Source organism: Anopheles marshallii, chromosome 3 (genome assembly GCF_943734725.1).
Source record: "Anopheles marshallii chromosome 3, idAnoMarsDA_429_01, whole genome shotgun sequence".
Lineage (NCBI taxonomy): Eukaryota > Metazoa > Arthropoda > Insecta > Diptera > Culicidae > Anopheles > Anopheles marshallii.
Window position 1 is genome coordinate 63,864,858 of NC_071327.1, and position 23,802 is coordinate 63,888,659.

General features: G+C 49.3%; 2 protein-coding genes across 2 annotated transcripts in view; both read left to right on the forward strand.

Moving 5' to 3' along the window:
• The first annotated feature begins 7,764 nt into the window (after positions 1-7,764).
• The window catches only part of LOC128713002 (uncharacterized), a 148,650-nt gene continuing 132,612 nt past the window's right edge, over positions 7,765-23,802 (forward strand). The window contains 4 exon segments of the mRNA XM_053807867.1: positions 7,765-7,849; positions 9,663-9,700; positions 9,703-9,771; positions 11,987-16,193. Of these exon segments, the coding sequence (XP_053663842.1) occupies positions 7,765-7,849; positions 9,663-9,700; positions 9,703-9,771; positions 11,987-16,193 (4,399 nt within the window).
• On the forward strand, positions 21,411-21,656 carry LOC128710822 (uncharacterized). Its single transcript, XM_053805674.1, has one exon. It carries the CDS (start codon positions 21,411-21,413, stop codon positions 21,654-21,656), a length of 246 nt encoding a protein of 81 aa, XP_053661649.1.

Consider the following 23,802-nt stretch of genomic DNA (forward strand, 5'->3'; position numbering starts at 1 on the left):
ATCAAATACGTTCAGCGGAGGTAACGGGGCGGATTAAAAAATCGTCATGACAATGTTGCTTTTACGGTGTGCGGAGTGGGTTCGTGGTGGCATAGATTTTTTAATGCCCTTCCTCTTTTGTGGTCAATGCGGAACGAATTGGTAGTGACATCGATGGAGATAAAGGCAGAAGCTGTTGCTAGTCATCCTTCGGTGCTGCGCGAGCCAGAAACGTCCCACTGTAGTCCCACGTTGATTGAATTTGACGGATAAGTGTTGATAAACAATCGTGTCAGGTAGAGGGGACAAGTGTCGAGTGAGATTTGTGACACGGTGCCGATCATCACACGTGAGAGATGACTTGGTGTAGAAGCACTACTTGCGTTTGAACTCTAGATGAACCTATACTTCTTCATCCGATTTTTTGTAGCACTTTATTCCCACGTCCTTCGCCGCAAGCCCGAATGAGCGCACCCCGCTCTGTACACATTCCAACAGCAACAGCTGCTGCACCGCGGAACTGTGTGCCGGGTGGGTTGGTGTGCAGGGCACTGTGAGGATGACAAATTGTTTTGCACTCAGCTTCCAGCGTCGGTACAGCGTGGCACTCGTCAAATCTGCATACTGGCATTCCTTTAGGGGCGGTTTGTAAATCGCATACCGTGGAATAGACCACAACCAGGCGACATTCCACGTTATTGTCTTTCGCGTGTTCGCTCCGCTTTAGACGGGTGGAATGTACACCTGAGCGACCTTCCCCCTCAAAGGGACTATGCCGATTAAGTTGTTCCGAACGGTTCAGGCTGCAGCTGTAGCGACAAGTGGCGAATCAAAGTTCCCAGTTGGATCTCGCGGTCTATTTTTATCTACCGTCGGCCGTAAGTACTCAAATTTCGCAACCACTTCACCGACACACCGGTGACTCTTAGCCGGACTCGCACAGTCCGGATGCTGGTCCGGAGATCGGGTTTGTCTGTGCTGACATTCTACCGTCACCACCGTCATGTGTGTGTGTGCATAAATGACCCCCTGGAGATTGATAAACCCTCCAACAACCCCCCGTACCGGTGGACTAAATCTGTGAGAGGATGTTGCTGTTGTGTCTGGCGGACGCAGTTGTCAACGAGACAGTAACCATACACCCGCACCACCGGATGGCGAGCGTTGGGGGAGTTCTAATTGTTTGCAGCTCCATAAACGAGATCGTTTGTCTCCGCAGTCGCTGACGGTGTTGAGGAAGGAAAGCACTCTGAAAGTTGTGCCTCAGACGTGCCCCTCCATCACCTTCAAACCGCGAACCGCAGCATGGTGTAGCAGACGCCAATCGTGCCCCGTGCTCTAACTCTTAGTTCTAAGTCAACCGTGAGTGAAGTCAGTGCCGTATATAGCGACGATAAAGTCGCGAGTTGCAACTGAGCGATGTAGGTCGTTACCGACACAAGTGTTGGTATATTTTCTCATCTCGCTTGATTAGTTCTTGAGGACGTGCGTTTTGTGTAGTTTGGTCTGTGGTTATTATCGCAGTATGACGTATGCTAGCGTTGATTAGTGTTCGCTGTGTTTATAGTGAGTTGTTGCATACTCACTCCTTCCGTGAAGTGTAAACAACATGCGTAAGGGAAGATGCTGCGGGGCGTAGTGGCAACAGTTGGAGACGCACACAAAAATCTCGGTGCTGGTGGCAAAAAAAAAAAAACAGCTCACTATCCAAGACGTTTCAAACGACAAGGGCGCAAAAAAAGGCTGGTTTGAAACTACGCGAGCGTTAAATTCAATTATTGCTCAATTTTGTCCGGAACGACCTTGTTCAGGGTGTTAATATTGTTTTTCGGTTATTTTTACAGCAGCCGCACACGGTACGAAACACAAGAGAAAATATACACACGATTGGGTCCGTATGCTTACAAAGCTACGCCGTAAACTCATCATTAACGTGTGCGCTATCGACAACCACCGACCGTCGCCGGGTGGTGGTTGGTGGCGGCCAGAGTGGGGTGGCGTAAAAAGTAAACATTCGATCCGCGATAATGCGAAAACACAGCACACACCGAGCCGGTTGAATATTTTCAAACCGCTCACCATTTGTACCGGACCTCGAACTCGAGCGTGAACTTCGCGCGCACGCTAATCATGCTGATCACCGATGACTGAGCGCCCCCATGGACGCAACCACAATCTGGTGTCGCTTGGAAGCTTTGCGTTTAATTGTCGCCAACAACGAACGATGGAACCTCCGGCGGGGCCCAACGGCGGTCGTGAACCTTGAGTGATATTTGATTTAATTTCGGTGCCTCGGTTGGTGGGATGAGCGCGCCCCGTTCTGGCAGGTTGCGTGTGCAAACGTGACCAGTTCACCTTCGGAAGGGTTTCCGCCTTATGGTGCACGTTTGGTGCGCACACACATTTTTCATACGGTACCAAATCCAAATGGCCGTGCGTGTGTGCTGGGGAGCTGGAGTGGATCGGGCTGCTTCGTTAAGAACTGCCGGAAGCGGCATTTATTTGAAGCGTCAGCCATAGCCAGCACAGCGTGTGATATGTTTGTCCGCCTATCTGCGCCTAGCATCTAACGTTAATGTCAGCCAAGATTTGAGCAGTTTTGTTCGTTATGCTTTGCCAGCTTTGTTTCTCAAAGCTGCCATCATGCCACAGGAACTTCATATGAAGAGTGTGAAGTTTCTGGGAGTGTCTCCCGAGGGATAGGCCATAGTTGGATAAATATTTAGAACATTGTGTCTCATTGTCGAGCATGACGTAGCCGAAGAACCCTTCAACGGAGGATATGTAAATTCAGATATGTTCAGAGTTGTGTGCCTGTTCTTCGCCAGCATTTCAAAGTCCGTAACCGATCAACGTCAGTCACGGATTGGTCGTCAGAGAGCCTCACGCCAATAATTACCGCCAGCCACAACACGGGTAGCCGTGACGGAATTCTATAACGCTTATTAATCTCATTGTCTGGCTGGTTCTGGTAGCCGTTCCATTCCATTACGATCGATGAGATTTCAGAATTTTGCTCAAAAATTCTGCGAAACAAAAAAGCATCAATAAAACACATCACAACAGGCAATCAATTATGGCGCAACTGTCAAACTTTGTCGATCGCGTGAGTGTTAGTAACGGGGTGATTTGAAACGTGCGTTACACGTATTGTCTTGTCACAACTGCAGTTTCTACAACTGCGGTGCGGGTAAATATGGGCGTACTGTTGTTGCTGTTCATCTTCGGTAGCCAGTTTTGATGGCATGCAGAAACAATAATATTTTGCGTTTTTTTTCCTATCCCAAAAACCCTCGCGGTTGTTTAATTTTAGCGGATGAATATTCCATTACGTAACGCTGTCGATACGATCAACGATCGCACGAATGTGTTGCTTGACTGTGATGTTTCGACATCGTAATAAAAATCAAGTTAAACCACCTACGAAACAGAAAAGGTACAGGCCGGTCGCGTTTTGCCACAACAATGCCAACGATGGAACTAAACGCAAATCTAAATGGAAAATCGGCAACAACAACAACAGGCTCTTACACAATTTTACAACAAAACATAAACTCTCCCGGGCGGGCCAAACTTTCTTCTCGTCCACGGCCGTGTCGGCGGTGTAATAAACCCGCACACATCTCGGTTTTCCAATCAGCTTATTAAGCAACAGGGCACATGCACGCACCGAGAGGCAAACATGTGCAACAGCCAGAAAGGAGGGCGAAGAAAGAGCGCGGCGGAGGAAGGAAAAAATGAACCACTTGTCGAACGATGCTTGGTACGAGTGAGTGGCATCGTTTCCACCTACTAATCTAATCAACCGTTTGAGCCAGTTTTCTATCACTCCGTTACACCGGAGCGAACGAACTATCAATTTCCATCTCCTGAAACGGCATTGCCCTTTCTTGGGCCGCGGCACAGGGTGCGGTTACCGTGTCCGAAATTCCGAACAGAAGACGCTACTCGCACACCTCGAACGCACCACCACGGCACTCTGTAAACATCGCGTACGAACCAGGGCCAATTACAACATTGCTGGCGTGTTTTGATCGGCGTCCTTTCCGTTTTTTTTTTTTCATCAAGCCCATCCCCTATGTGCGCGCGTGGTGGGTGTTCACCCCAAATCTAACCCAACTGAACCGCCGTTGGAACTCGGGCAAAGGTGGGCAAAAAAGGGGCAACTCCGCAGCCGCGCACTCTACTCGATCTTCGTTAACACGGTTGGGAGTGCTCCATATTTGTAGCGTTCGGGCAGACAGGTCGCCACACCGTGGATCTTCCCGTCCCTAACGCCTGGCACGTGCTGGTACATGGGCCAAACAATCACGCTTGTTTCCCTGTCATAGACCCCCTGGCACATAAATCTCTGGATGACACGCAGAGGGTGGGTTTGTTGTCAAGTTAAACCAAAACCGACCTGTTGCGTAAACAGGCGTAGATAACGCATAACGTCACAAGATAAACACAAAGAGAGTACACATTTATACGCCCTGTTGGAGGTGTTAAACGACAGGTACGGATGCTTCCTCGTAATCCACCGGAACAGTGGAGATACAAAGGAAAGGTCAGATGTCAAAAGAGAGTGTGTAGATGGCGCTGCTGTGGAGAGTTCCTATTGCTGGATGCACTTGAAGTTAGAGCGAGTGCAAACTGTGGATAGTATTCTCGGAGTGTTACTTCAATAGATCACTCAAAAACAACCGCTCAGTAGGTGGACAGACACGGAAAGGGGAAAGAGAGATACGTTTTCCTGTCAGTGCACGATTACTTACCTCATTTGACACGCATCAACGACGTTAGATAAGCCTTGCCTCACCAGGCAGCTGATCGGGTTGGTGCGATCGTTCGGTTCGCTTGAAGCTCTTTAAAATTAAATAAAACGCACGTCCGTTAACGCCGCTGAAGCACGCGTGTCCCTTGTGTGTGCGCGCAACATTTCGTTTCCTCGAAGAATAATGATGGCGCTGACATTTATTCGATCTTTTTTCTTTTTACCCCGCTTATCTGGTTAGGCAATGGTGGAAATGAAAAGCTTAAAATTAAATTCACTTACCGATTTTCTAAACGCGCCACACCGTGCTTATGAATGTGCGATTCCCTAGCTCGTTGTTTGGGATCGTCTGGGCTTGGATCTATTTATTTATTTAATCAACTTGCCTTACTGCTAGCGCTCGAAAAATGCAAGGAATGTAATGCATTTGCTGTAGAGTTATGGGACGTATCATGCAACATTGTTTACAGCAAACGTCTAATCGCACAACCACCGTACCGCCGTACCGCGCTACGCCATTTTACGCCAAATCTGGCATCTGCGGTGCGGTCAAAGGTTAGCTTTATTTCGACTCCATTCTGTGGCATGTTTCTCGAGGTGAGCATGCGCAGACCCCTGGAGACCACGATCGTTTGGTCGGCTGTGTACCATATGTGATCATTATTTGATCGCTAGCTAAACTTTGTAGAGCATGGGAAAGATTGCGAACCGATCGATCCGGGACGGTTGGTGAGTGAGACCGGGGAGGGTTTTTTTGTTGCGAAAATATAGATTTACTGCACACGATCATCCATTGCTCGGACCATAATTATCTGGCGTGATAGGCGCGGTGGGTTTGGACGTGGGGCTAGGAATTGAGCAGGATTTTCCTTTTTCTCCCCTCAACCAACCAAGCAAGCGGATCAGTAGCAGTAGACGAGTTGGATGTCGAAGCATTCTTGTCCGAGTGGGTGATGGAATGGGTTCTTAAGCCTCCCCTTCTTTAACATCCAACACCAATGTTTACATACTAACTACGTGTTTGCAATTGTTTATAAAAGAACGATTTACGTGCACTATTAGATGTACGCTCCGTCCGCACGTACGCGATCTTCTGGGCTGGGGGCTGTGGTTCTACAACACTCGCTACAAAACAGGCAATACTTCATTTCCCAATCATACGTGATGCTCACGAACTAATTCTACACCATTGGGGATACCATCTGCCGTGCAATCAGCAATCCCCCCCCCCCCCCCCCCCTGAACCGGCTATTTATTGACCCTATCGATCAACATCGATCATGGCTGGTGACTGGACCTCCTTCGTTGTGGTTCTCCGAGAACGTTAATTTACCGGGCGAAACGTTCTCGACACCACCGTACGCCGATCGCCGCGGAAGGCGTATCGGTCGATCAACGAGCAAATTAAGCAACCTTCGTCGGCAATTGTGTGGTCAACTCCCCTGCTGACGGACGGTGCTGTGTCATGCGAATTTCGGTGCAAGGTTTCTTCGGCAGGAAATTATGTGCAGGGTGGAGGGGCAGGGCCAGCATGAAACAAATGTTTGATTCGAGTCCGTACCGGATGTTCCTTCACACCTCACGTTCGGCGGCACAGGTGTGATTGGAACTTAAGCATCCTTTGCTTGAATATATCCGCCTTCTCATCATCAGCACCATCATGATCATGGGCGATCATGGTTGATTGCGGTCATGCACTGGAGAGAAAGCCCACAAACCGACTGCCCATTAGAAGTCGGAAGTATCGATTATTTGGCACAGATTCCGCGGGATTCCGCAAGACCTGCACGGTAATCGCGTTTCATACACCCACGGGGTCGATGCGGGCGTGGAGTGCCCGGAGTTCTCCGAGCCATACACTCGGTGCCATAAAACCGTCATCATCGCGCTGACACACTTGTCGCTGTCGCACCGTGATGTGTTGAGAGAGTGAAAAAAAAAGCTTAATAACCCACCATCGGAAGTGGGATTGCCGGTCGCACTGCATCAACTCCCTTAACGCTTATGTCCGTGGTCGCGGTCGCACAATAATTGCGGGCTTCCTACGACCTCGCGCCAAGTGAAAGTTTCCCTTTCACGGAGAGCGCCCTTCGGGGTGGCGAAACTTAAGGTCCGCGCCTCCCCCCAGTAGCCGTTTTTTTTTTGTGTCCAGCTAGGGAGACACTGGGGAAGCTATTTGCATGCGCCATCTCGTAGCAACCAACATGCGGGCAACCTGCCGATGAAACCTGCGCGTCACCAGAGGGCGCACATCGCTTGGAAGAGGAGTTTCAAGTTTCCTCCGGGGACCACCGGGCGGATGATCGGAAACGATGAAACGGCAGATTTTTCGCTAGAAAGCAAACCCCTTTCGACCCCCCCCCCCCCCCCCCCCCCCCTTCTCCCACCACCCGCTGCTCACCAACCAACACACAGTATGGTGGGCCAGGTCCATACAGTTGAGAGCACGCGCTGTTGACGTTGGGGCTATTTTTACTCCACCGCTTCCAAAAGAACAATCGTGCGGGTTGTGTTCTGTGTTCCGAGAACTGAAAGCGCACTGTCCGTTGCATAATTGAACGGCTTTTGGGGCGGATGGACTATCCTCACTGGACGCAACTTACCGGAGGAAGTGGCGTGTGGAGTTGAAGCATTAGGCGTAACCCGGCCTCGTACGCAAACCGTTGCATATCGGTTTGATCTTTGAAGGGCCCAAAGTAGGTCGGTTTTACAATCCGCGTGTTCTGCGGGTTAATTATACAGGATGATCATCTTGTGCCGGGGCCGCCATTACCGACGACATACGGATCGTTGGCGGTGTGATCATATCGCATCATTTGAAGACTGCGAGTTGCGAGTTAATGAAAGTGTATCCATGCTCCGGTGCAATCTTGCTCTAGCGTGCTCGAAATACGGAGCCAGCTGGACACTCACTTTCGATCCAGTGAGGTTACCGAGGCATTCGGGGCACCCAGAAGCATTAGGGTTTGAGTAAATACCGCGAAGACCGTGCTTCGGGGTAGTATTTATTTTCCCACATCTGGCTAGCGATGGATGTAACGGCGATGTTGCTAGATGGCATCCAGTGCTACCCGATCGATAACCTCGGTTCCGTGTCGGATGATGGTTGTCGGGGTTCGAGTTGACCGCACGTACCGGAGTTTTCTCGACCTAAATTATGTTCTTCGCCACCCATAAGAATCTTCGCGCAGTGCAAGGATGTACTGTTTGTTTGCCAACGCCACGTTTCATTGCGCATGAGTTTCGTGTTGGTGGTCAGTCGTCACTTCCGTACCATCTGCTAGAATTCGGCGGTAAATAAACAGTACATCCCATCCTGCGCGTTTCACTCGCGTGGGATACAAACGCGATCGGGAGCTGTCGTGAATGTGTGTGCTGGCGCGGATACGAGAACCATCCGTCCATAACCTACCGACCCGAAACGGGAGCATCTGTTCGCACAGATACGCCGCACGTTGAACTCGGCACGGAGCTCCGGTCCATACGTTGTCCGGTTGTCTCCGACATTGGTGCCCGCTTCCGAGCTTCCCATGCGGCGGGAGCTATTTTTAATGAACTGCTAATGTAAATAAACGGCCCCGCAGTAGGCTTGGTGTTTGTCGGGGGGTGCACTCTTCTTTGTTGTTCTATTTCGGGAGCGACCATACTCGCGCGCGCACACACCATCGCAGGATAACGCGCACAAATACGCGTAAACAGTGCGTGTAGGAGAGCGCATAACGCCGAAGACGAGCGTTACAGCGTTACGCTTGGTTGTTCGATGTCAACTCGGCGTCCTTCACGGGGCAAAGTGGTTGTACCAGCTCGCTGTTGCAAAGTGTCAAACTTCCCGCTGACGGCTGTAGCGGCGCTTCAATTTGCTTATCCACTAATCGAAGTAACCCCAGACGGTACGCCAACCATGCGACGGCTGCGCAGAAAGCGTTACGTGCTATTCGCAAACACTGACAACAACGAAAAACTAACACCGACACGGAATGGCGTGCGCAGATACGCTGGTGGTAGTTGTTAGTGACCAGTGCCAAATCGCAGTGCGCGCGTTTGCGTGCGTGAATCTGCGATCATCGGAATGTGTTTTAGTAGCCATTTGTAGTTCACCCGCGCCGGTGTGCACACGGCCATTTGCTGTCGCTTGCCAACATGTGATTTTGTCCTGTGATACTGTGAGCCCCGTTGCGTTGCCTTGGCCGTATCCACTGCGATCCAGTGCGAAAGCACTCCCGAAGGTTTCGAACATGTCGAATCAGGCATTTGTATTATTTCAAGTAAGCTGTAGTTAGCGTGTTCATCTTGAGCGAATACCAGTGGACGTTACCAGTGTTTGTGCTTGTGAAGATTGACCGCTACCTCTTGGGCTGTCAACAAGTGATGACATTAATTGAGCTGCATCTCCCGCGCATGGTGCTGTTCCCGTATCGATCTCCAAACAGTGAACCGTTCCGATCGGGCGAAGATGTGCTCGAGATGGACCAGTGTCGTGTCCTGTTTTTTTTCTGCACCTCATTCGTCAATCGTGATCCACCCGCACGGACTTTCCCACGCACGTAATCGTCCCTAAATAGATCCAACCAACCTGATGGCGAACGAACGCGTACCGAGACCGAGACGCTCTGCCACCCAGTTTTCAAGGTTGCCTACCGACGGGATGTGAAAACGGTGTCTCGGCAGATGGTAGTGTGCGTGGTCTATGAATCAGAGAAATTTTTGTCACCGTTCGCGACGTTTGAATACGCGGCGATGCAACAGGGGGACGGAGCATAATGACCACCGTGTCAGTAGTATGTCCTGCGGATGGTTGCGAAACAACGCCAACAATCGAAGCAATTCTGGTTCGTTGTGCATTCCAATTTCCACCGTGCACAGGAAGGGAAATGTTCGAATGTTCGTAAATGTATACAAGGGTGAGGATTGTTTGCAAACGGCGAAGACGTGCTTGCGTCACCCGATACGGGCGGTTCGCGTCTTTGCACTAGAAGCGCCTTGGTCCAATTGCTGACTGTCGTATTGGCGGTGTGTGCGGTTCTCCAACGCAAAACGTAATAATTATGATCATCGGGCTGACATTGACACGTACCCCCGGGATGCGTCATGCGTAACCTGGCTGACAGTGACCTACGCATGGCCCGTGGGGTGTTTTCGTGCACGAACGCGGATCGTGCCCTTCCAGTAGGCAGAAGCTTCTACAAAACAAGCGCCCTCAGAACTCGACCCCAACGATTCGTCCACATGCGGGCACACGCGGGGAGCGGTGGACAAGTGGACTCACTGTATGGGGGGGGGAAAAAAGCAGAAACTCTCCAAAAGTTTTAAATGGAGTATACCGTGTCGCGTCACGTTGAGTGATCGTACCCCGTTATTATTCCGCACTGTGTTGGCACCTTTGGCCCGGGCAGCGCAGAGTAACCACTCGGGGTTTGTTTTCTTTTCGGGGTCGAGTGTCTTGGAGGATGGTATTCCAAAATCTTACTCTCGGCCCACTGCTGCCGTGCCGCTTTGGTGGAGAATAATTTAAGCAATTGCCAATTCAAGTCCAACTCTCCTCCGGTGTTGGGTTTGCGCAAGCGTTCCGTGCAAGGGAGCTGTACTTGAGAGTGTGGAGTGATCCCGGTTGTGGGATCACTTACCGCGCAGATGGGAACACGGCCAAGAAGTGGCAGGAAGTGGTCGGTGCCAGGCCAAGATGCATCGGAGCTTTAACGCATGCTGAGGGAGTGGTGGGTTGTGGCGCAGAACTTCAAATCACCACCGCAGCATAGACGTTGGTCGAAAGATCGAAATGCCGAAATATAACCTCGCCGAACCGTTCGCTTGACTGCGTTTCTTAAGGTCTGCTCTCAATGCTCCGTCGACGCGGCTAAAATTACAAGCTTTAACTTTGGGACAGCATGCGCTTGTTTCGGATTGATTTTTGGAAAACATTCGTTGCGTTACTTAGCACTGCTCGGGGGTTTGCTGATGTTTGTGGAACTGTTTTTAATACAGCCGATAAAAACAAACCACCGCGCGGCGAATGTGTCCCGCGGTATGTTAGCAGTTCGTAACACGCGAAATTATCGTACTGCTAAACGTTCATAGGTGGTAGAAAGTGGCTTAATCTTTAGAGCAAATGGTAGATTGCATACATTTAGGCGCTTTAATAGTTGTGCTGTCCTAGTATGATAAGTATAAAGACACCTGCAGAGAAATTTGTAGATCGTCTCAGTTCACCGTCCGCAGCCTGCCAAAACCCTACATCACCATCGGCAACATGTAACCGAGATTCGGCGAGAACTATAATAAACCTGTCCGCCATTTAGCGCATCCACTTCCTGGCTGACACCTGAACGTTCCGCTTTGCCAGTGTCAAGATGTTTTTGGACATCGAAGCAACCGCTGCCAACGGGATGGAAATGTTGTTTAATGTGCAGCTTGTGCTCTGTCTCTGTCCCACGTGGGTGGAGGCTCGTTGTATGACGCGGTGGACATATGGTGCCCTTAATCATCAACCCCTGGCAGCCGGTCCCGCATGCGATAAAAATAGTCCACTGCGAATGACGACTCATACAGGCCGGCCCGTCGCAGAAACGTACACGCTGTGAATGATACCGAGCATGGTAGAGGAAAAATCAAAACAAATCGTCCGCAAGGCGGAGTTGTTTTGGACAAAAAAAAAGAAAGAACCACAACCCCATGCGGGAGCGAGCGAAAAAGACCGCATCTTGTGCCGCACTGATCGTAACCAAATGGCCGGCAATTAATTGTGCCCGGAATGCGTAAACGGTTTTGCTGCGTTGCACTTTGCGCCCCGTTCGCGGGGGGAACGGTCGAGTCGGATCGGATGGAAAAGTCGATTGAATGGAGCATTTTCCGGCGATTCAATTGTTGTCCAAACCGGTATCGATACGGCCATGCTGCATGGTCCATTACCTAATCTTTTGATACATGTCTAGTATGTTTTTTTTTATTGGGAAAGATACAAACCATAACGCTACAAACCCTTGTTGCAAATGGGGAATTCGCAACAACAACATAAAAAGTACGATAATGGTTGTCGGAAACGTAATCGACCATTAGCAATGGATGTCTGGCATGGGAGAAATCAATCGCGGTGTGTCTTAGTGATGGTTTATGGTGGACTTATTTTTAGATTTCCATCCCAAAGCATTTACGTTGGATCGGCAAACCATTCCAGCTCATCACATTCCATTCGATTGCGAACCGTTCGAGATTGTTTATTTCATGGCTTGCTTTTCTCTTCGACTTTCTTTCCAGACTGTTCAGACGGCATCCCCGTGGAGGCCACAGTTACCGCTGCCAAAGGACATAACGGCCCATGTGCAGCAACAGCAGAAGCAACAGGCGATGGAGAAGGCAACCCCAGCGACACACAAATCGAAGGACGGCAAGGACAAGAAATGGTCCCTAGGCAGCTTGTTTCGCAAGAAGAAGAAGGACATCGAGACGGACTCGAGCTCGGAGGAGGACCGGAAGGCTGGGTTTGTGCCGGTCAAAGGTCAGGGCACGCTCAATGGCAAACGAAAGAAGCGATCCAGTCGGATGGTCGGTGCCGGGTTCGATCACATCGTTATTAGTCCACCGCAACCGCATCAGCAGCACAGCATCGCACAGCATCAGCAGCAGCAGCAACCGTCCCACAACCAGTACGGGTTCCGAGAAGGTGACATTAACTCGATCGAAAGGTACACCGCGTCGAACGGATCGCTTGATCGGCGTGGCAGGAAGACGGACCGGTCGAGCAGACACTCGAAGGAGCGCCAGTCGTCGAGCGATGAAGAATCGCACCGATCATCGTCGATGTCACGCTTCCGCAGTGATGACAGTCTGGGTAACCATAGTGCCGGTTCGCACCGAAAATCGCGTACTGCCCGCACCGAGCGTTACCTAAAGCGCATGTCACGGGATGACGGTGGCAGCCCGCAGGGTGCAGTTGTCCCTGGACCAGCTGTTAATCGGTGGCACACCCAACCCATTTCACCCAGCATGGTACACGGTGGAAGTGTCCAGTCGATGGACGTCACATACCGACGACATGCGCATCATCATCCGCATCATCACCACCATCAACACCAGCAGCAGGCGGCTCATATGAATCTACGCAACTCCGCCAGCCTTACCAATGTTCCGCATCACATCTACCAATCGAACTCGCCGAGTTATGCACACCAGATTGGCTATTCGGGAGCAGCACAGTCCCAGGGCGGCAACCCGCAGGCGGTAACTTATGAAAACAGCTTCTACATACAGAGCAAGGCGAGCTCGATGCGTGATGCGATACGCAGCCCACCACCGATTCCACCGCGCGATCCACAGCGAAGACTCACGATAGGACACACGAACGAGGCACGGCCTGTGTCGTATGCGTTCGACCGATACCATCAAGGGCCGGGTACCGGCAATGTTTGGCAAGCCAATGGACGGTGCAACAGTGAGGATCGTCTGTGGGGTCCCATGCAACCAGTGCAGCGTACTCCACCCTGTACGGGATTCCCAGGCACACACACGATAACGCCACCCCGGGCCACCTCTGTTCAGCCGGCGGAGGTCCAACAGCAACAGCACAGACAGCGTTACATTTCACGGCAACAGCAACCACCAGTTAATACCATACAGCCACCAAGTACACCGCCCTCTAGCGTGGCGTACCACCACCATCAGCATCATCAGCAGCAGCAGCAGAACTATCACGCCACACTTCCAGCAACACCTCCGCAGCACTCGGTAGAATATCGCTACGTTACGGATGTAACGCCTCGATCGCGTAAACCAATCCAGATACAAGATCGTACCTTCGAACCGTACGAACCGAAACTACCCGAACCCGTACCGACGGGAAGTGAATCTTCGCTGGCCTACACCAGCACACCGACTCCGACCGGCGGTGGCCGTGTCGGTTCCTCATCGCGTTCGTTGCGTGCCGACAGTTCGGATTCGGTCGGTGGTGGTGGGTCGCGCACTCCACAACAGTCTGCCTCTGCGTTTTGGCGTCGGATCGAGGAGGAACAGCAGGGCGGTTCCCAGGCTCGTCGAGGCCGAGCGACGGAACGCCGGCCGGGAGTTGCCGGAACGGCCGTTTCATCACGCTCCGTATCTACTTCGCGAGCACTGGAAATAATGAACCGCCGTAATCAGGAGCTGACCCGAGAGCTGGATAGCTTGCTAGATGATAAACAGGCGAAGAATGTGGACGGTGAGGCGGAAAACATTGTCAGCGGCAGGTTGTACCTACGGCAGACAGCTGAAAATACTACCAGGGCCAAATCGAACGAAAAGTTGTACGAGGTGAAGGTGAAAACTGCTCCGGAAACAGGCGGACCCAACAGGTACGAGGAACACGTGGCGAAAACTGTTGCCCAAGGTGCTACAACTCACGGGTCTCACGGGTATCGGCGTTACGGCGAAGAACACCAGCAGCAGCAACACCATCAACAACCACCGGCACCACCGATGCGAACTATTTCCAAGCGAAACTCTTGCTCGGAGGAAGAACTGGCACGCAAGCGCAAATCGGCGAACCTCGAGGAGGCGATCAACGAGCTGGAAGCGATTTACAAGAGTCTCAAGCTGAGTGATGAGGATCTGTTGGAGCGAGCGGAGCGACGGGATCTTCCGACACCGACGGGTTTCAGTCAGCGGGCGCGTCACTATCGCTACGATGCCGATGTCGACGAGGACCGTGCAAAGGCGGAACCCGATTTGCAGCTGGATGATCTTAGCTATCGCAGTATCAAGCGGGCGAATAGCGCTATCAAGGCGCCAGACACACAACCTCCCTTCGGTATCCCGGTCGGTCCGATTCCACCCTCTCCCAACACGGACTATCTGACGGTGCAGGCACCGGTGAAGCATACAAAACCACGCTTCCAACCACAACGCTCTCCCGATCTAGTGGCAGACGACCTTGCCTTCCGGCAGTTGCGCAAGGACAAAGATCTGCTGGCCTGTATTGATCGTGCCAGCGTGCGTCACCAACCAACGCAGAGCGGTAACACGAGCAGTGGCTCGGATGACTCTCGTCAGAAACGATCCACCGGCTCGCTGTCCTCAAACATTTACAGTCAGATACAGCGCGATGCTGCCAAACCATCCGGTGGTAATCTGGAGGACTATTACAAAATTGAGCTGTACGCCAAGAGCCTCCGAGAAGCAACCACACCGGGTCGCGAGGTAACTCCAAAACCGAAAGACGCTTCACCAGCGAAGGAAAAGATGGTTCCAGCACGGCCGAAGAGTGGAACGACACCGCCGAAAGAAAATCGGGGTGCGGTGTTTAATCTGCCGTCAACGCTGAAATCAAGCTCCTCCAGCAGTCCCCCGAAGAGCCCCGGCGTGACGGAGGGAAGCAGCACGGCATCAACACCTACACCTCGACCAAGATCGGGAACGGAGCCCGTAATCGTAGGCGCGAAGCACAAGGCGGAGTTCGAAGAGATCCTGAACGCGATCGCACTGGAGGCACAATCTACAAGCGAGAAGTTGGGAGCGGACCTGGCGGAGCTTCGTAAGGAAACTCAATCCGTGTCGAGTGGTACGAGCCCGGAAGTGAAGACGGCAGGGGCTCGCACTATTTCCAAGACAATCGCTCCAACGAACAAAGCGTCTGGGATTGCTGTTGCTACTACAACTCTGCCGGCAAAGGCAGAGCTGAGTGCTACACCGAAAGAAATAGACGAGGTTGCTGAGGCGGCAAAGTACTGCGAGCGAATGTTGCGAAATGTTATTCAAGAGGGGCCTAAGAAGGAGACGAAGGAGACAACGAAAGTATCCGTCGTTGCAGTCGAAACGGATAAACCGAAGAACGTGGAACCAAGTACAGTAGAGCGTGTTGTTGCGAAAATAGCTGTTACAACGTCCTGTCCTACCATTGTAGAACCGTCCGCATCGAACGAAACGTTGGTGTTGGGTGGTCTTATTCAACAACTGACACCGACGGGAAGCTTCGAGGCTCTCAGCAAACGTTGCCAAGAACAGCTCAGCGAGCTGGAAGCGGAAGACGAACAGCGGGATGAGCGCGTCAAGTCATCGATCGAACGCGACTACGACAATCTGGTGGAAAGTATCAAACCGTTCGAATCGGACACGGATAAAAAGTCCACCGAGGAAGAGATCGATCTCATCATGAAGGAGTGCGGAATCGAGCTGGAGTCTAACTCTGCTCAAAAGGTAGCCGCCAGCGCGCAAACCGAGCTGAGTGAGCGTGTTTCCGAACCGAAATCTTCCAGCGAAACAGAACCATTTCCGAAGTCCTCCTCCCAGAGCGCTGGTCCCAAATCTATCGCGAGCGAAACACAGCGTGGTCAGCGGGACTCGAGTAGCTCTCCGTCCAGTGGGGGACGAACCAAACCGTCCCGATCGCCACCAGTGTCTTCCGTACGGTTGACACCGTCCGACACCGAATCGCAGTACAACTCGTCCGAGGAGCTCGCCATGATCTTCGGCATCAAGAGCCCAACACCGACAGGTAAAGAAGCATCCGATACCGGCCGCGTATCATTGCTTTCGTTGTCGTGTGCAAACCCCTCCCCCCAGAACCCCCCCACTGCACTGTCCAAAACCACTGTCTCCAATCTTCCCGCGACCGATGTGCATGATGGTGGCAACGATGTGATCCTTTCCGTGCCCGTTCCCATTGCCCCCTTCCATAACCAATCCCCTACTACTAGCACCGTGGCGAGTGTTTGCGTTGTTTCTGCTACTAATAGCATCGCTTGTACAAATGTTACTACCAACACCACCACCAACACCAACACCATTATCACCCTTCCTTCTGTCACGCAACCGCACGACACCACCGTTGAGACGGTATCGAGCGACGAGGAACCACCGATCGCAAGCTTCTATCTGCGCGGCGGCTTCGGAAACCATCCGCATCACAGCCTCGACACTATCCACGAAGATCTGGCAGAGGAGCTGGAAGAAACGACTGTGGCCGATGTGGACTCAACCACGACGGATTCGGGAAATGTTAGTTTGAACGATTTCGGGTCCGAGTTTGTCGGTAATGGTACGATCGAGCGTAAGGTGACATTCGTCAACGAGGTGCAGATTGGACCGTGCGGAACCGGATACTATCCGTTTCGCAGCGTGCTACAGATACCGGAGATCTTCATCGAGGACGTAAGTGCTCAGGAGACGTCGAACGAGCAACGGGACGTGCTGGAGCCAGCAGAAAGTGACGCCGTATGTGAGTCGATCGTGGATGACCCCCCAGTGGAAACGTTCGAAGAGTTGCGGCGCATGGAGGAGGAAAGGCGTCGCTTACAGGCGCTTGTAGAGGATGCCGATGGGGAGCGGGCGGTACGTCATCGCGGGCACGGTGCAAATGCCGGAAGCAGTAGAAGCAACTCGGTCGGCGGTGGTGTAACCAAACGCAAAAGTAGCAGCAGTAGCTTAGTGCAACCGCAGCATGTCGTTCTTGCATGTACTTATGGCTTGGCTAATAGTAGCATAGACTATGTTACAGTAATCGCGATCATTATTGCCATTATTACACTGTTTGCACTCATGGTACTTTAGGAATGGTAGAGAGCAAACTCGACTGAGAGTGAGAAGGATATGAAGATTTCATAACTCTATCGAACATGAGATAGGTCCAGCGAGACACTTTGAGACGGCATTCACGGTTCACTCAACGCAGTTCCTCGGTTGAAGAACGAATCTCTTGCAAGACTTTCACTGTTGGCATCGTTGGGCGTTGGGAAAGTTTTTGATCAATGAGGTTATGCATTCTTGAAGTGAAGGAGTACTGTTGTCGGGAACGGTCGTTTGTCCGAATGCTTAAAGCGGACGATCCTCTTCGTGGAGAGGTGTACAGGGTACTAGGGTTGTATACATTATCGTTAGCACCGCAAGGATCTGGGGCACCGTGGCACCACCTTCGTTACACAATACCCACCCGCGAAACAATGTTCACCATTTGAGCTAACTTCTTCGTTGTCGTGCAGCGACGCTGTTGTTCTATACGTTTGTTACTTACCAGCTGTTGTCCGTGCGAGCTTGACTCCTACTCCAACCATTTGTTACTTTTTCTTTATATCTTGCCCTCTGTTCTGCTCCATCGCTCCGTATATTGTGTGTGTGTGTGGTTTTGTGTAGCTGCGGAAGAGTTGTCCGAGGTACATCCGAGCACGACCGAAAGTAGCAGCATAGTAACCCTGCCGGGTAAGCCATCGAGCGTTCCGCTGATGTCCTGTCTTGGTGAAACCACCCGGACGTCTGCTGCGAAGCTCACACCAACCCACAGCGCGGATCTCCGCGAAACGGAACCAACGCGTGCGGTTGTGCCGGTGAAGGCCAGCCGCAACCACAACCGTGATTCTGGTGGTGCCCTGCAGAATCTTTGCTTCTGTTTGATATAGAATAAAACGCATGGCAATGGCGCTAGTTGCGCCAACAATTCCATAGAGATGTAAGATTTTGTACCATTGCAAGTCTTCCTAGGCTTAGCTTGTTTGATCGCGCTGTCAATCGTACGCCTACTCTCGAAGTTCGAGACTGCCTTATGTGCCAATGAACCTTTATTGTTAACGTCTTGTATAGGAAAGGTCGTCCGTTCCATATTTCTTACCACGAATTAGGAAGCTCTGGAACAACGAAGGTATGCAATGAAGTAGCTAAGCAAAGTACTAAAACGAGAAGAGAGAACTACTTTCAAGCACTATTGTTTAAAGAGTGGGAATCATTTATTTCGCTTAAAAAACACGGGCGGTTCGATCGAGACTTATCGTTCAATACTTTTCCATTTCAATGTTTTCTCCTTTAGATCTGTAGCACTTAAGCCGTAAGGGTAGCTCCTCTGCGAGAGCGAAAGAGAAAGAGCATCTGCACGCAAGACAATATACAAAACATTAACAGATGACACAACGTGAAGCACCACACAGCGGGAGACAGCGGTCTTGCCACAGTGAGATCAAGAGTCAAATCAGACTATATTCACAAAATGTAAACAAACAAACAGATGGAAAGAACTTCACTACACTGTAAGCTTAAAGGATCTTACCCCGATCGGGCAGCTTAGGGACGACCACTAGAGATGTACGTGTGTGTAGGAATGTTACCCATGTGCCAGCGCTCGGTGCGTAGATACTGATGCAGATGAAGATCTAGATGGTAGCAAAAACACAAAACACAAAAAAAAACCCACTAACACGATGATGCGTTCAATCGGACCGTGCTCCGATGTCCAAAAATCTTCACGGTGCGAACAGCGCAGTCACAACGAATGCCGGAACATGGCTTTAACATAATATTGTACATGCACAGCTAATTTTAATCGCACCAACCCGTGGTGTTGTTTATGGTTTACTAATAGCAGTAATCTGCCACGTTCTGTAGACTTCCGTCGGGCGCGTCGAACGAGAGGAAACTGAAAATTTGTAATAAATATGTACATTTCTTCGCTCGCTTAGTGATAGCTTATAACTTTTGTACGTAGTTTAGCGACTAATCGCGCCGTCAAAGGTCTTGAAGTTTGAGGCAGCTGCTAGGCCACAACCATATCGCTTCGCTAGCACGCGTGTACGGGAGAGGAACACAATGCGCAGAACATGTTGTACACAGAGTTAGAGTTACGGTTTTTTTTTTTAAATATAAATTGAATATATATTTACACTCTATTTGTTGTTGATTCGCTTGTAGAAATAAAAGTCGAGTAAAATCACTGTGTAATCGAATGTGTTGTTTTGTTTTGGGACTTGGTATAAGCGATTGCATGCGTTTATCCAACCCGAGTATGAGTTCTTTCGCGTAATCCAACAACCGCTACAACCGTCTTGTTTCCATGAGAATTTTTTTTATTATTTATCGTCCACTGATTGCATTGAGAATAATCGTATCAGCTGCTTACGATCGCATCCGTCCATAAATCCGTATTAGGGTTAGATTTAGCGGGCAGAGATATCGAGAATACGAAACTCTGGTTCGCTTATCACGGACCAACTTGATGGTGGTTGGCTCCCGAAAAAAATGGAACACCTGGCCAATAATTCAATCAGACGCTGTCTGGTTTCGGGCGGCCTTTTATCAGGTGCATCATACGATATGGTACCTGCAAAAGGCACTATAAAAAGGCTTCCCAGCCAAACTGTTCCCAGCTAAACGGACAGTTCTGTTGAGTAAATACACTACCGATACCGTGTGCGCTAAGAATGGCCATCTCGAAGCTGTGCAGTGTGTTGAGTGTTGTGCTGCTAGCGACCACTACCGTGATGGGGGCCGGTGTTGCAACCCGTGCCTGTTCTGGCGGCCGCCCGATCCCGACGCAGGTCCGCGTACAGGGCTGTACGGTTCCACCGTGCGATTTGGTGCGAGGATCTGATGCGATCATGGATATGGACTTTACGGCTCCATTTGCTGCGGCCAACCTGCGCACCGAGGTGGTCGCAACGGCGCTAGGAGTGACGGCTCCATTCGAACTACCGGCGGACCGGGCAGCTGCCTGCAATTGGCTGCTAAACGCACAGTGCCCTATCAGCGCCAATGAGGACATCACCTATCGTTTGAGCATGCCTGTTCTGCTTGTTTATCCACGCGTCAGCCTTACGGTGGAGATCAATCTGGTAGATGATGCTGGTCAATCGTTGGCCTGTTTTCTGCTCGATGCTCGAGTGGTTTCCGCACGTGTAGCTCGAGATTCTGTGTGAAATGTGAAGATTGCATCAAGAATGTATCAGCAATGTGAATAGAGTATCAAACATAATGACGCACTAAAGAGGGCATGCCTTAGTTGGTTCCGTTACACTCGAAAGAAAGAATCGGAATGCCGTTTTCAAATTTGCTCGAAACATTTCAACCGCAAGTAGTGAAATATTTCATGAACAATTTCAAGTGCAGTAAAATCGTGAAAAGAATGCTTTCCTTAACCCTCGCTGCATCAAGCCGCGGTAGTAATTAGTGATGAGGGATTTTTATGGATGTTAATTCTATTTCTCAAAAACAACATGTTCAGAGTGTCTTTATTTTAACTATATTGCAAATAATTACACGCAACAATACGACGAACAATCTGTTATCATTACGACTAGTACTGCCGGAACCGGTGGTTTTGACTGGAATACTAAATGTTATTCACAGTAATTTTTGAGGATAAACAACTTGCTGTAATTGCTTCGTATCTTAAAAAAATCTACGAATAACAAAACCAAAACTATTTGGGCAATACCCAAATCCACGATATAGTTGTAGGCTTCGAAGAATAAGCATTAATAAACAATGCTAAGTTCATTTGGAAGTTTTAGTGTGACATGAATACAAAAAAACTATTTCAATAAGTAGCTAAAAAAATAATGTACCGCAATAAGTTAACTCGGAAATTGCAAAATCAGTGACACACTTATCTTAGCCTACGGTCTTCTGGTAAATGTTTTCATGCTTTCAAATGCTTTCCTGAATGTGATGCGAGAATGTGTTTGTTCGTAAAACAACTGAGCAAAAATTTACCAGCTCAGTCTGAAGCCATGAAGTGCGCTGTTATTGTTCTTACCGCTTCCTAAAAATCTGTGCAGTTACATCATCAGCCACATGTTTTCAAGGATAGGTGCACTGCTGGATAAATAAGGAAACATTTGTCTTGACGGCACTATCCGTCTAGCTAGAAAAGTTGTATAAAAGACATCCTCAGGATGAAGCCTGCTATCAGTTGCCTTAGTAACAGTTATCCTAAATCAACCAAGCAATCACAATGAAGTTCGCCTTCGCTTTCGTCCTGATCGCACTGTTCGCGATGATCTCGATGTCCCAGGCCATGCCTCATCCCGAGGAGGCCGCGGCTGCCCCTTCCAACAACGATGCCGCCGCCAAGGCAAAGGTCGAACTGACATTGACTCCGGAAGAGCTCGCTGCGCTTGAGTCTATGGGAGGCCGTGGATTCAACTGGAAGAAATGGTTGGGTATTGGTATTAAGGTCGTTTCTGCCATTGTGGGATAAGTGATGCAATTTAGAATAAATCGTAATCTACGTGTAAATACATTAATTATAAAGTATCGTGTTTCTTATACTTAGAAAGAATAATTTCACAAGTTGTGACTAATCTGGTTCCAATACTGAGCATATTCATGGGCTTGGACCCGGGCTTGGGAGAGCTGGAGATTTCAAAACTTTGGGAGACTATCAAGACTATCGCGACTATGTTTCGTATTAAGAAATAATAACTACCAACTATTACTACTATTGCTACCAGCACGAATATTGGTGACTATGCTTTTGGATTACCAGAATACACTATTCCGAACTCTGTTTTACAACGAGGATAGAATTCTTGTATTCTTTCGAGTATAACTCGAGTGCAAATGTCTGGAGAATGTTCTGGAGAGCTCGCTCATTGCTCATCGCTCGCAGCCTTTAATCAAATTATAAACGCATTACCTACGCATTTATCTTGATTTATGAATAAATATGGACATGATGGATCGCGGTCGATCCTGTACCCTCTTTTTCTTTCTATGTACTAACACTAAAAATTCCTTAAGCTAGATGGAATGCCCTCTGGCGTCTAGTTTTAAGGATTTCTTTCCCTGGCTTGACTACCCAGTAAGCCATAATTCGTAAAATTACCCTTAAATCACCCTTATTTCAATAGGTAATTTAAAGGTAAATTAAGGGAAATTTAAAGACAGTCCTTAATGTACCCTTTCGAGCAGTTTCGACATGTTTACATTGGGTCTATGTGGTATGCCGATTTTTTTTTGTTTTACACTTAATTAAACAGAAAATTAAGGGAAAATCTTTCACTGAACATGCATTACGAGTGGAGTAAAAATTGTTACACGTTTTAAACCTATTTTTGAAGCATGAATAGCATAGAAACATTGTTTTATTTTGATACAGCGAATGATACAGCTTGACGAAGCAAACTGCTCGAATGGGTAAATTAACATCGCGCTATCGGACTAGGTAGAACCTTCGAGCTCGTCAACTCATTCTTGACAACTACTAGAATTTTACTTTACTATACTGTTTCATAGCCATTCAGAGTTGCAGTTGATTGCATTTCATACATGTGTTCCTATGGTAAAATGCATATGAATTGTTATGGTACCAAAAGTCCACCCTTCATATTCAAGGCTCACTGCTTCTTTCTTGGCTTGCAACTTGGTCTTTCGACCTCTGAAACGTCATCTGCATTGTTTACATTGTTTGTCATATTCTCGAACGTACTAGAATCTAGGAAATGGAAATAGGTTCCGTTTTCAAATCTGTTCACACAAAGCACACCAACTGGACAAAGATTACCATACAGAATCGCCTGCAAATATGTTTTTTCGCAAATTTTAGCAAATGCTATCTAGCCGTAGTAGCTTGGTTCGTGTTTTCAAGGACAGATACACTGCTGCGCAAATGAAGTTGTGGAGCTTCATGATTTGCTATCCGTCTGACCAGAGGTGTATAAAAGACATCCTCAGAATGAAGCCTACTATCAGTTGCCTTAGTAACAGTTATCCTAAATCAACCAAGCAATCACAATGAAGTTCGCCTTCGCTTTCGTGCTGATCGCACTGTTCGCGGTGATCTCGATGTCCCAGGCCATGCCTCAGCCCGAGGAGGCCGCGGCTGCTCCTTCCAACGATAAATCGAGTGTTAAGAGTACGGTCGAGGTCGATATAAACCCGGCAGATCTCGCTAAACTAGAAACCCTAATGGCAGGCCGTGGATTCAACTGGAAGAAATGGTTGGGCATTGCTGTTAAAGTGGGTTCTGTCATTCTGAAAAACATTTAAGAGTAAAATAGCAATAAAAAGAAACATAAGCTTTTGAACCTGTTTGTCTTCTAGTTCAATAAGGGTTTTCCCAAATATTGAAAGAACAGTTTAGTTTGTTTACCTTACTAAATAGCATCAGAAGATGCAGTCTAGATTTATAATGACATGATATTTTCGATATTTTCGTCCTACAAAGGTGCTTTAAGAGAAAATGTGCGAAACTTTTAAAATGCTAGACGGGTACAATAAGACAAGAACAATAAGAAAAAATATCGCGATAAAAGGACAGTAACGAAATCTGAAAAGGACAGTACCGGGAACAAACGAAGGATCATTTGAAGATAGGAACAATGGGACCGCTGTTCTTCAAGACG

What these genes read in the sequence shown, in the direction of transcription:
- LOC128710822 (XM_053805674.1), top strand. Translation starts at nt 21,411, where the DNA reads ATGAAGTTCGCCTTCGCTTTCGTCCTGATCGCACTGTTCGCGATGATC.